Here is a 14,064-nt window from a genome sequence, read left to right as displayed (position 1 = left end):
CTGTTAAATTGTTATTTAACAATAAGCCTACATTCAGTCCTGAATTAAAAATTCAGTTTGTTGTGCCCCCCCAAAAATTTTTAGCACCAGCCGCCACTGAAGTCAACTAATGATATATAAGTGTGTTGCTTTACTGTTTATGTTTGCCTAGACTGTTACAAGTAGAATGTGGCTGTCACATTAGCTATGCAGCCATGCAGTTTATGTGTGTGAATACACACACTGTAACGCGAGTGTTGTACACTTCTTTGTTATTTGGATAACCGTTTTCCTGTTGGTTATACGGCGCGCGCGATATCCGCATTTCAAGATCGCAGAGCTTGATGATGTAATTGTAATAAGATAAATTACAGATGTTACAGATCTCTCATGAAAAGGCAACAGTAGGTTAGCGTTAGCTACATGATAATAACTGTAAACCATCCGAATAAAGTACCGTATCCAGACATAATATTTTAAACTAACCATTCGGAAATGTCCTGCTGGAACCGCTGAGTTGTTGCTTCTCCATCCGGATCAGATTCTGGGTCAAACTGAAATGCTTGAACGACTGCGTGTCTCCGTGCCATTGCAATATATCCAATGTAAACATGCATGGTCTACCGTTGCCGCAGATGGTCAAGGCCACACCCACCCTCCACCTTGCGCCGCCTTTCTCCTCCTTATTAGTATTTAAAGCTACAGACACCGAAACGGCCTGTCTGAAGGAAGCTCATTCTGGGACTGGCTTATAGTGGCTATAATTCTGCACTGAGACTGAATTTTTGAAAAGAGATTTCAGATACAGTACTAGGGACCACTAAGGCCTATATTAAAGCCTACAAAAAATAGCATGTCATGGGACCTATAGCTAAATGAAAGAATTTCAGGGTACTTTATGCAGTTGAAGAGTAATAGATGCACGGCAAATTAACCTTGAACCTAAATGGAAGCGTCAGAACCCGTAATAAAACAAAAATCAACATAGTTATAGCAAAGCAGCACATTTACTGCATTGGCTAAGTTCACAAAACGATGTTTATGCTGGTAACTAGTTTCCACTGTGTTCTGATATGAATAGCAATCGTTATGTCAGCACCGCTAAACTTTTGTAACGTTATTTTAAAACAAGTGATTCCAAGTCCAGTCAAAACAACAGTTTAATATATAGTTACCTGCTCATAAGACATTATTTATCCGTCTTTCTTTCATTAACGTGGGAGTTGTCATTACTTGTGACGTTCGCACTGATCAGATTCATCCGCGTAGGAGCCGAAGCACAACTCACATGATCATTAAAACGATGTTCCTCCGCAAGTAACTTGTAGTTGTATGCTTTAGCCGCTAGAGGGCCAAAAGTCACATATTGTAGCTTTAAGACTGAGCCCAAGAACCGAAGATTTATAAAAAAAAAAAAAAAAAAAAATTTTGTGCATTTTGTTTTACAGATGCATTAGGGAGCATTATTGAATGCATCACTAATTGGATCTGGGGCAGGAATTATAACTTCCTCCACAACATGCCAGGTAAGAACAGACCTGCAAACTGCTAAGATACTTTTTAAACACCCACTGACATTTTAAAAAGATGAATCCACAAATAAATAATGACTTATAATATGCAAAGTAGATTTGTATTTCATGCCATTGAACATTTAGCCCTACTGATTAAAATATAAAGTCTATTAATATTAAGGGAATAAAAATCCCCCCCCCCCCCCCAGACATGACATGCATGCATAGAAAATGCACATCTTGAACTTAAATGGTTGTAATTCAAGAATGCTTTGGAATATATATGTAAGATTGGTCTTGTTTTAAAGTTACAGCACATTGGAGCTGAAAATGTCAATATAAACTAGACATCTAGTGTTTATATCTATGGGTCTTATGCACCAGAGAAACGAGGGCGCCGCCATCTTTAGAATATTGTCTTTGAACTTCCGTTTTTGCGGTCACTCTGTATATTTCTATGGCATTGCTGTCCAGGAGTAATTAGCTTTTGAAGTGGATTTACTTAATATAAAGTTAACACAAGTTAACGAAAGTTATCATGAGGATTGTAATGTTTAAACCAGATGTCTTAACAAATGTCAGTAGACCGGGAAGATTTTAAAACGAGCCGTTCATTCACCAAACCAAACGCTACCAAAAACTAAAACATCCTTTTGGTTTTGATTATCATCAACCAATGAGGTTCATTCTCGTGTTACGCAGCACGTTTGAGCTAAAGCAGTTTAACAATGCAGCCGCACACGCTTGCTATTATTAAAAAGTACCCATGAAGCCTCCTACAGTTGCCCATATAACAACTTTTACTGACCCATTTTCTGACGGAAAGCATGAAATTACCGCAAAAGCGTATGTTGTCTACTGTCAGGCAAACGGTTGAAGAGTTACGGTAAAATGAATACAGCTTGCTGGTATGTGTCAGCGACACATCACTCCAAACGCTGCTATTATCTCAACAATGTTTTTATCTAGCCCCCTATTTGCATGATAACGGTGATGCTAATTTCACACGAGAGGGTTCTAATGTTAATTTCCAGAAAGTCCTTGACTTCTCGGGGAGTGGTCGCTCCTCAACCAGACTGCCCGGCATTTTCTATTTTCTCAAGTGTTACACACACGTCTCTGCCGTAGAAGAAGCAGTTCACTCCACTCTTCTGGAAAGTAAGACGAGAGACTTTGAAGACGCTGGACTGTTGCTCAACTCACCCTATTTCTCAGTGCTGAGAAAAGAGAGAGACATTGACCTCATCATTTCCCTGGATTTCAGTGATGGGGATCCTTTCATGGTATTATACGCGTATTTAATTCACTACAGCTTCACTCATATGTTTCAGAATCTGGAAAATGTTAGTAATTAAATAATCTGCACTTGTGATGCTTTTCCTCTGCAGACAGTGAAGGACGCTGCCAAGACGTGCAGGGAACGAAACATCCCTTTCCCTGAGGTCATCATTCCCAGTGAGGACTCAGAGAAACCGAAGGACTTCTATGTGTTCAAAGGCCAAAACGCTCCAACCGTGATTCACATCCCTCTCTTTAATGTGGTCAACTGTGGAGGCAAGTTATGATCTTACAATATCCTGAATAAAATGTAATATAATATCAACTGTGTTCTGATTTAAGTGTGTCACTGTTTCTTCAGATGATATCGAGGCCTGGAGGAACAAATATGGCACGTTTCAAGGTGCTTACAGCGCTGAGATGATCACTGATCTCATTGAGGTCGCTGGAAAAAACATCACAAACAATCAAGCAAAAGTGGTGGAAGAGATTCGTGCGATCATTGGGCAAAAAAGATCCAGAGACTAATGTGAATAAACTTAACACTATGACTAAAATCTATTTTTTCTTAGTGTAATTTCACATAAATTCCTTACATGCCCTTAACGGAGTTGAATACACACACACACACAAAAAAAATCTATTGGTTATCTACTGGATTTTAGTTTAGTAATCATTTTCAAAAATGTGTCTTCGATTCCTTATAATCAGTATAAACATCATGAATTGAATCGTGAACATGGTTTAAATGTATGTGAATGCAAATGTCAATTAGGTAAAATGTATGGGACTGATTTAATAAAAATGTGATATGCAAACCTGGTTATTGTGCATTTAAATCCATACTGATAATACTTGAGTCTCATTCTTGTTTCTTTTATGTACAACTGACAAATTCTAATCCAAACTAGGGTTGCAAAGGGGCGGAAAAAATTTCCGGTAAATTTCCATGGGAAGTTAAGTTGGGGAATTTTGGAAATATTGATTACCACGGCAACCGCTAGCGCGTCCACTCTGAAAGTAACTGTAGCTACACATAAGAGACGGATAGATACATTATTTAAGGTTATTTCTATTTGTTAGAATATTGATATATCAACTTGTTGTCATGTAAGCCCCGTTGCGAGCATGTGCGTCTCTCTAAACTTTCAGTGTGCTGCACTGCTCTAGTTGACTTCAAGATCTTCAAGATTATGCTAAAATATACTTTCCTCAACAATATTTAAGTTCCCTATGAAGAACCAACCCTCAACTTTGAAAATTCCCAGTTTATTCCCATAAATTCCTGTTAATTCCCTTAAATTCCCATTAATTCCCATGGAAAGTTTACATCTTTGAAAATTCCCAGAATTTTGCAACCCTAATCCAAACAGATGGAAATTTTACAACCCGAATTCCGGAAAAGTTGGAACGTTTTTTAAATTAATAAAATGAAAACTAAAAGACTTTCAAATCACATGAGCCAATATTTTATTCACAATAGAACACAGATAACATAGCAAATGTTTAAACTGAGAAATTTGATTTGATTTGATTAATTAGTCACTAGATGTTCTCCCAGCTGAATCTTTTCAAAATTGCTTGCTTTTTTAGCCATTTGTTGCCCCCGTGCCAACTTTTTTGAGACCTGTAGCAGGCGTTAAATTTTAAATGAGCTAATTAAGTGGATAAGTGTACAATTTCTCAGTTTAAACATTTGCTATGTTATCTATGTTCTATTGTGAATAAAATATTGGCTCATGTGATTTGAAATTCCTTTAGTTTTCATTTTATTCAAATTTAAAAAAACATCCCAACTTATCCAGAATTCAGGTTGTATATGAATTTAGATTGCACAAATATTAAACGCTAATAGGCCTAAATACTGTGTTTATCTATTTTGAGATTAGAAACTACAGAAAGGAGTAAAGGAACAAGCATAGAAATGTTTCTGCCCTACATTTCATGTTTAATTCATGCATTACATTAAAAATCCTGTGTTAACCCATTTAATCCCACCGGTCACAATAGTGACCGTAAAAAAATGTTTCATTTCTAAGGCTATAAAAATGTTACTGAATGATCTATCAATGCATTTCCAGCAGATATTGAAATAATAAAGGGTCTCAATGAAATATGTGCAGTGTCGCATGTTTACTGTAAATTGTCACATGACCAGAGCTGTTTACTTCCTGTTTGCGCCAAGAGAAGAGGATGGCAGCAAGAAAGCTCCCAAAGAAAAGGTTATTAAAGTATGTTAAAATAAAGATAGGACATAGATTTTTGGTACACATCATGTTTAAGGTGTCTAGTATTGATATATGCATTTGCAATTACTCAACTTTATTTAATGTGGTCATAGAACTCACAAACATGTCAACGGCAACAATAGTGACCGGTGGGATAACCCATTGTATCTACATGTAATACACATAGGCTAACTGTTCTACCTTACTTTCTGCTGCTACCTTACTTTCTACCTAATTTTACACACAGACACACACACAGAAACACACACACAGAAACACACACACACACACGGACCCAAGGAAGACTAGCTAGCTAGCTAATTCTGCTAGCTAATTATGCTAGCTAATTCTGCTGCTACCTAACTTCCTACCTACTGCAACTTTCCACACAAACACACACACACACACACACACACACTAGCTAGCTAACTAATTCTACCTAACTTTACACACACACACACACACAAACACACACACATACACACACGCACAAGTGGTCTAGGAAGAAAAGCTGAAAAAAAAACCCATCAAAATGTCCTAAATGGCCAAGATACTATCCCGTGGCCTCGAGACACTATCCCTTGGCCTCGAGACACTATCCCGTGGCCTCCAGACACTATCCCGAGGCCTCGAGACACTATCCCGTGGCCTCCAGACACTATCCCGTGGTCTCCAGACACTATCCCGTGGCCTCCAGACACTATCCCGAGGCCTCCAGACACTATCCCGAGGCCTCCAGCCACTATCCCGTGGCCTCCAGACACTATCCCGTGGCCTCCAGACATTATCCCGTGGCCTCGAGATACTATCCTGTGGCCTCCAGATACTATCCCGTGGCCTCCAGACACTATCCCGTGGCCTCCAGACACTATTCCGTGGCCTCGAGATACTATCCCGTGGCCTCCAGACGGTATCCCGTGGCCTCCAGATACTATCCCGTGACCTCCAGACACTATCCCGAGGCCTCCAGGCACTATCCCGTGGCCTCCAGATACTATCCCCTGGCCTCCAGACACTATCCCGTGGCCTCCAGACACTATACCGTGGCCTCGAGATACTATCCCGTGGCCTCCAGATGGTATCCCGTGGCCTCCAGATACTATCCCGTGACCTCCAGGCACTATCCCGAGGCCTCCAGGCACTATCCCGTGGCCTCCAGATACTATCCCGAGGCCTCCAGACACTATCCCGTGGCCTCGAGACACTATCCCGTGGCCTCCAGACACTATCCCGTGGCCTCCAGACACTATCCCGTGGCCTCCAGACATTATCCCGTGGCCTCGAGATACTATCCCGTGACCTCGAGATACTATCCCGAGGCCTCCAGACACTATCCCGTGGCCTCCAGACACTATCCCGTGGCCTCGAGACGGTATCCCTTTGCCTCCAGATACTATCCCGTGACCTCAAGATACTATCCCGAGGCCTCCAGACACTATCCCGTGGCCTCCAGACACTATCCCGTGGCCTCGAGATACTATCCCGTGGCCTCGAGATACTATCCCGTGGCCTCAAAATACTATCCCGTGGCCTCGAGACACTATCCCGAGGCCTCCAGACACTATCCCGTGGCCTCCAGACATTATCCCGTGGCCTCGAGATACTATCCCGTGGCCTCCAGACAGTATCCCGTGGCCTCGAGACACTATCCCGTGGCCTCCAGACACTATCCCGTGGCCTCCAGACAGTATCCCGTGGCCTCCAGACACTATCCCGTGGCCTCGAGACACTATCCCGTGGCCTCGAGATACTATCCCGTGGCCTCTAGATAGTATCCCGTGGCCTCAAGATACCATCTTGTGACCTCAAGATACCATCCCGTGGCCTCAAGATACTATCCCGTGGCCTCAAGATAGTATCTTAAGGATTTTATACACTCTTATGCACGCACGCACACACACACACACAGGTCAAATAGACCTATATTCAGTCTGTCCAATGGTTGATACAACACAGTATCCCACCGGTCACAATTGTGACCGATCATAAAACACACTTTTTCACACACTTTTCCATGAAAATTAAAAAAAATTATGATTGATTGTTTCAAAGGGATACTAATGACACATGATTTGGATATTTTTGTTTCTGAGAAAAATTCGGGATTAAATGGGTTAATGTTTTGTATTGTTCAACTTCTGAACCAAGTAAAACAGATCCTGAAATGCTGGCACTATGAAAAATTAAGTTTTAAATGATATTTGTAATGTGCAACAGTATTGTGAACTATTCCTCAAGGACCAATTAATAAAGCTTCCTTTGCATTTAAAGACTACAAGCTCTTTCCAATTTTTTTATCAATAGCAAGACTATATTTCTACACAGAAAACATGAACACACCAACCAAAAGACACAGTCACAACGGCTGTTTCCAGATGTTTTATTGGTGTTAAACTGACATGTTCATTCAGGAGTTTAATCGAAGAGGCCGAAGCCCATGTCCTCGTCAGACTCCTCGGACTCCTCCTTGGGCGCCTCCACTTTAGCAGCCGGAGCGGCGGCTTTCTCCACGGCAGCAGAAGCGGCAGGAGCTGCAACAGCGAAAGCGGTGGGATCAGCCAGGAAGGCCTTCACCTGCGAGAGGAAATAACACATTACAAATCAATCCCTTATGAGGAGCATTTAAACAGAGCCTGATTTCTCAAAAAAAAAAAAAAAAAAAAAAATTCAGAACAAAAATAGCAGACTTCCTGTTGGTTGGAGCAAGTGACTGAATTAGAAAGTTGTCCTGCTCGATGAGATCAGAATGTGTACTGAGTTTGGTTACTGTAGACTTGTTTCAGACATGCTTTTAATGCCAATTAAGGAAAAGCATTTTAGGATTAGGGCTGCATGATGCATCGATATCGCGATGTGCGCATCCGTGATAGTCACATCACAGTATAGGGTTCGTAGTGGAGCCGTATGGACCAGAACGCTGCCCACACCGAAATAAATGTTCCGTGCACATGTCCATTCACGCACAAATTAAGTAAAAAAAAGCCAATCTCGATGAGTTTCCTCATGAACCCATTTGGTTATGAGTTAAAAACAAAGAAAATGGATGTTTTCAGCATTGTATAGTCAGTGCAAAGCCCAATATACCCCCAGCTAAAGGGAAGCAGCCTGCAAAAACACAGGAATCAAAACTCAAACCCCCTTTAAAACCCCAAATAATACATGCAGCGAATACAGAATGTCTGAGACCAAGCGTCCCTGTGAGCCGTGGGATGCAGACACTCAGGGATAGTAGGAAACATGTTGATTTGTGCAGGGGGAACGACAAACAGGCACTGACACAGCCCGTCCGTAACTTATCCTGCACACCCGTACTCATCAGTGCTGTATTAATCACGCTGCTCGAACTGTTTAAAATTTACATCAATGTTAAAGGTGATTTATCATTAGAGATTGCAGATTATAAACGGCAATTTCTAGTGAATAAAATGTTTGACTAGATTTTATACAATTTCAGGAACTCTGAAAGCCTGAAACCTCATTTATAAAGATGAGCATAAGATGATCCGAAATGTGAACGTACGAAAAAACGCTTCCAAAAATGTCCCTATGAATAATGGCATGTACAAAAATTTTCCTGAATGCATATCTTTATAAATTTGTGATATTGCTTGATTTGTATTGCTTTGAATTTTATTGATTTGATCTTGTGCTGCAAGGTGACCTTGAGAACTTCAGACCTTGTAGAAGTTAAATCATAAAGAGAGAAAACCACTTTTGTAGCTTTAACAAAGATAAAGCATATTAATTATGAATCAATTCAGACAGCAAAGACTATACATTTGATTTAATGTCTGTACTGGAATAGTTAAATTTACCTAAAAAACAAAGAACTGATTATTTCATCCATCTTTGTTCTATCGTATTCGTTGATGCTTGTAATTTGTTTTTATATGCAGAAGCACAACCCTACAAAATTACCACAATCATCCTAGAACGATTCTTTACAAATAGAGCCATTAAAATCATCAGCTGAAATGTTTATATTGTAATATATCAAATCGCAGAAAAACAATGTCAGTTTTTCCAATATCGTGCAGCTCTACTTAGAATTGTCAGACCAAGTGTCTCGAAGACCGGGACAAAAAGACCTGACGCAGACACACTCGGGACTGACGGATAGACAGAACGAAAAGAACCGAGTCGTACCTTCTCAGCCAAGGGGAAGGAGTAGTCAGTCTCCACAGCGACAGCCAGGACCCTCTTGTAAGCATTGATGATGGAGTGAGGGATGGAGGCGAGCGTGGGGTAGCCGATCTGCAGACACACACTGGCGATGTTCCTCACACCCTGAAAGGAAAACAGTGAACAGGTTATAGGCAGTGTTTCCAAGCCTGAAGGTTAGGGGGCAACCCTATTAAAATAATGTCTGAAACCAAGCGTCCCTGTGAGCCGTGGGATGCAGACACTCAGGGATAGTAGGAAACATGTTGATTTGTGCAGGGGGAACGACAAACAGGCACTGACACAGCCGGTCCGTAACTTATCCTGCATTTTACACTCAATAGTAGTAGTTTAAGTGCACGAACCTCCAGGAACCTCTGGTGCAGAGCATCTTCAGTGATGTCCAACACCTCTGGGCTGTAGACGCTGCCGTTATCATACACCTGCTGGATGATCAGCCCGTAAGAGAAGGGCGAGATGTTCAGCATGTTGAGCAGCGTGGCCTCGCTGGCGCCCACCTTGTCTCCAGGTTTGATCAGTTGAACGTCGCTCTGCAGGCGGAACAGGTCCGTTAGTTCATGTGCCGTATTAAGAGAAGGAAATCAGCCTAAAATACCAGCTATAGTCTGTTAACGATAAACAAATGAATGAAAAAAAAAAAAAAAACAAAACTCCCTGATCTTGACTGAATAACTGTAAGGTTAAACCAAATATTTAATGTGAACAAGACTATACAGTGTTATTTTACATGCAATTAATTTTTGTTGTTGTAGACTGTTAGTACATCTTCCTGAAAAACTTAGTTTATTTAATTTGCATATTTATTCTGTTGTCTTTATTTGTCCATTCTGTTTGTAATTAGTTTCTTTGTTCCCATTGCATTGCTGAGGGTTGTCTTGTGTAATTGAGGACCTTTTCCTTACTTTAGTCAAGCTAGTTTTTGCTGAAGTATCGATAATTGTAAAATTTGACTGATATTTAAAATTACTCCCATCGTGAAATAAGACTGATCATATCGCTCGCCAATAATATGATTTGCCATAATCAAGCAGCCCTACCACACACACCTCCCAAACACATACTAATTAGAGGAAATTAAGTTAAATTATTTAACATGAATGCTCAAGTATATTTGGAAACATCATGCATTTATTGAACTTTTCTGTGGGGGAAAAAAAAGCCTTTTTAATAGATTTACTTTAAATACAAGAGAAATAAATAAATAAAAGCAACTGGAAACTAGTTAAACTGTCATGGAGTTTGGGATTTTGGAGAGGGACAAAAGTAAAGAGAAATACTACCCACACAAAAAGAGCTGAAATGGGGTGTATCTGATTTATAACATCATTGCAAAATAGAATACAGCGCAATAATGATCTTGTTTCCATAATTATTGGAAACCAAAATCATACTCACCAAGATTTCAATGGTTCCTCTGGAGATCTTGGTGGTGATTCCCAAAGCCTGGAAGAAGGAGGTCTTCTCAGGGCCGAGACCGGTGTTCTGCGCCGGGACGGTGACCTCACAGGGGGCGATGGCTCCGGCACGGGCAGCGGCGGGCACCTAAGACCAGAGACCACGAGAGTTACACCAGAAGAGACGCATTCAAGCCCTGAACGCTCAGCCGCTCAACAGTCATACTCACTTTGTTTGCCAGCAGCAGATCCCTGACCTCAGGCAGATCCTCCTTAGTGAAGACGAAGCCGACATTCCCACGGATGTGGGGAAGCAGCCTGCAAAAACACAAGTTATTAAATAACTCAAACCCCCTTTAAAACCCCAAATACATGCAGTGAATACAGAATGTCTGAGACCAAGCGTCCCTGTGAGCCGTGGGATGCAGACACTCAGGGATAGAAGGAAACATGTTGATTTGTGCAGGGGGAACGACAAACAGGCACTGACACAGCCCGTCCGTAACTTATCCTGCACACCCGTACTCAGTGCTGTATAAATCACGCTGCTCGAATGACTGATTAAAATCTGCTTAAATTTACATCAATATTAAAGGTGATTTATCATTAGAGATTGCAGATTAGAAACAGCCATTTCTAGTGAATAAAATGTTTGAGACTTCAGAAACTCTGAAAACCTGGAGCCTCATTTATAAAGACGTGCATAAGATGATCCGAAATGTGAATGTACGACGAAATGTTCCTATGAATGATTTGTAAAATGTTGGTGTGTACAAAAATGTTCCTGAATGAATCTCTTTATAATGGCAGTTTGTTTAGAATAGCTTTTAGTGATATTGTTGTTTGATTTGTATTGCTTCTTTGATCTTATGCTGCAAGGTGACCTTGAAAGCCACCTATAAATAACAGGTATCATTATTACTAGTTTATCTTATGGTTCAGACTCCAAGCACACTCTCAGAAAATGTGCAGTACCCATGGCTCAGTTTGTTTAATTCCTCAAAAGCAACAGCAAGGCAAATGATTATGAGGTGCACATTAAAGGAAGAACTTGAAATAAAAGACAAGTGCACACTCTTAAGCACATTCATTACTAGGGCTGGGTAAAAAAAATATTGATTTCTCGATTTTAACCGATTCTCATTTTTTTTAAATCCCAAGAATTGATAAGTCATCCTGTTTTCAGTTGACGAATGAATGTAACATTGTAGAAAAACCATATCCAGTGACCATAAACTCGTTAGTCAGCTAGAAAAATTAACTCTAGAGGAGCATTTTGCTAAATATATGCACCATATTACATATTCATTATAATTTAATAATCTTCAATTTTTAATGCATGTTTGAATAAATCTGGCAGGTTTTTATGACAGCCACCATCTAAATGTTTATATTCCATATAACTATTATAAAAATAGTTTAAGTGCTTGTATACAAATCAGTTAATGTTTACCTTCAATATTATAGCAACAACTGACTCCCATAGTTTACAGCATTAGTTAAGAGATTTGTTTTCCTTGAGAAAATTTGCCATGTACTGTACCTGATATCCAAAATAATCTATTGAATCGAAATCGAATTGTGAAATTTGTGTCAATACCCATCCCTATTTATTACCAGCATTTAGCGCAGAAACATCGGCAATAAATGTGATTAAGAGAGTGTGCAGTTATATTTTCTTTGCATCAGTTTGTTTAACCATCAGGAAAGTTCAGTTGCCTTGTGCATAACATTATAAATCTAAATTTGTTCCTCACTTTTGATGGAGGATAAAATCCATGGGATTTAGAGTTGAATTCTGTCCTATGGGTGTTTTAGAAGTAAGGCCCCATAACTTTAAAAGCCCTTAATTTTTCTACCGTGGATCATCCTTGTGCCCAGACTGACACGCACCTCTCCAGAGCCGGGTTGTTCTCCAGGTGGCCACGGATGGCCTTGCGCATCATGGTGTTTTTGCCCATGAGCACGACAGCCTTGCCCCGCAGGGACAGACGGATGGTCTGCATCTGCTTGGAGCCGACATTGTCTGCGCCCACGATGAAGCACTTGGGGAAGTCATCCAGCAGTTGCTGCACACATGGAGAAAGACTATCAGAAACGACTCAACCCGACGGGGTTCACGATTAAACATGTCTGAGACCAAGCGTCCCTGTGAGCTGTGGGATGCAAACACTCAGGGATAGTAGGAAACAGTTTTATTTCAGCAGGGGGAACGACCAATCAGCACTGACACAGCTGATCTGTAGATGACCTGCTGTACTTCATGCCATAAAGCGCTGATAACTTACGATGATTTTCAGAAAATAGTTGGACTTCCACGTGGCCCTGTCTTCCCTGGGCATCTTTGCAGTGCTTCCAAGGATCGGTGAACAGCCGGTTTAAAGACAAGGTTGAAAAATCTGAGAAACAGAGATTGAAAGCCATTTAGACAACCTTGTCTTTATATAAAGTGTCAGTGCTAAAATACAGCTGGTTAAATCTCAAAACCAAATCAACCCAAAATCAAAGGTTATAGAAGCATTGACCTTAAAACATTTTCACGACAATTAAAGCACTATTATTTGATTGATTGGCCTTAATTTACAATAAGAATGTCTGAAACCAAGCGTCCCTGTGAGCTGTGGGATTCAAACACTCAGGGATAGTAGGAAACAGTTTTATTTCAGCAGGGGGAACGACCAATCAGCACTGACACAGCTGATCCGTAGATGACCTGCTGTACTTCATTTTGAGTATAATACATACACACACTAAATACATTATATATGCATATATATGTATTATCCACCTCTATAATCGAAACAAGAAACAATCTACAACGAGAAAATAAGTATAAAAACGTTTCACGTCTCATCTCACGTGGTGCAAAGGCCTAAGCTAACAGGCTAATGCTAACCTTTTCCTAAAACAATTATTATTATACACATATCGAGTAAGAATTACATCTTCTCACGATTCTTAAAACAGTTATGATACATTTATAACTCGTATGGTCACGGGTATGTTTAAAATTAGGAAAGCAGCAGAGGGCCGCACTACACCTCACCTCACTGTAGGGACGCGTGAAAGAAAGAGACCGTTGCGGGAAGCGGAACAATATTAGTACAAGTCGGACATCCAATCAGAATGTCGCAAGAGAGCGTATCTGTGCGCTGATTGGTCAATACACATGTCTCTCACTCTGTAGCAGCGATGGGCGCGAGCTAAGAATAAAGAGATTAAAGTTTAAAGAAAATAATTTGACATAAAGTCCAACTCGCTAAAACATGAAAAAATATTTCCCTTTTTTTCTCTATTTAATTTTATTAGCCTGGCATTGCGTACTATGTGTTGGAACTGAACAGCCTATAAAATGCGGATTTTTTTCTTCAAATAAAGTCATAAATTATCTTATCTGAATCCTTAACCACATAAGGAGGCACATATCATGATAAAGAAAAATAAACATGAAAACAATTGTGAGAGATGCACCATGAGGCGCAGCAACGT

The 14,064-nt window shown here is 40.4% G+C and overlaps 2 protein-coding genes across 2 annotated transcripts; one reads left to right on the top strand and one right to left on the bottom strand.

Moving 5' to 3' along the window:
• Positions 1-1,014: 1,014 nt before the first annotated feature.
• LOC308691325 (cytosolic phospholipase A2 gamma-like) lies at positions 1,015-4,878 on the top strand (the record flags this gene model as incomplete). Its single annotated transcript, XM_081366400.1, has 5 exons — positions 1,015-1,026; positions 1,437-1,505; positions 2,528-2,776; positions 2,882-3,047; positions 3,133-4,878. The coding sequence occupies 5 exons, from the start codon at positions 1,015-1,017 to the stop codon at positions 3,297-3,299; spliced, it is 663 nt and encodes a 220-aa protein (XP_081222526.1). The 3' UTR covers positions 3,300-4,878.
• A 2,487-nt stretch (positions 4,879-7,365) lies between these two features.
• rplp0 (ribosomal protein, large, P0) lies at positions 7,366-14,039 on the bottom strand. The gene is made up of 8 exons (XM_081365939.1): positions 13,622-14,039; positions 12,864-12,974; positions 12,469-12,644; positions 10,806-10,893; positions 10,577-10,723; positions 9,526-9,711; positions 9,146-9,286; positions 7,366-7,573 (listed from the first exon to the last, which is right to left on the bottom strand). Exons 2-8 carry the CDS (start codon positions 12,915-12,917, stop codon positions 7,415-7,417), a joined length of 951 nt encoding a protein of 316 aa, XP_081222065.1. The 5' UTR covers positions 12,918-12,974; positions 13,622-14,039; the 3' UTR covers positions 7,366-7,414.
• Positions 14,040-14,064: the final 25 nt, after the last annotated feature.

This window comes from Scardinius erythrophthalmus, assembly GCF_964197995.2.
Source record: "Scardinius erythrophthalmus genome assembly, chromosome: 5".
NCBI classification, from domain to species: domain Eukaryota; kingdom Metazoa; phylum Chordata; class Actinopteri; order Cypriniformes; family Leuciscidae; genus Scardinius; species Scardinius erythrophthalmus.
This window is presented reverse-complemented; position numbering and strand designations above follow the sequence as displayed.

Coding starts and splice junctions, on each gene's coding strand:
- rplp0 (XM_081365939.1), bottom strand. CDS start 12,917: ATGCCCAGGGAAGACAGGGCCACGTGGAAGTCCAACTATTTTCTGAAA. Junction 12,645..12,863: donor ACTATTTTCTGAAAATCATC/GTAAGTTATCAG, acceptor CCATGTGTGCAG/CAACTGCTGGATGACTTCCC. Junction 10,724..10,805: donor ATCTGCTGCTGGCAAACAAA/GTGAGTATGACT, acceptor CTCTGGTCTTAG/GTGCCCGCCGCTGCCCGTGC.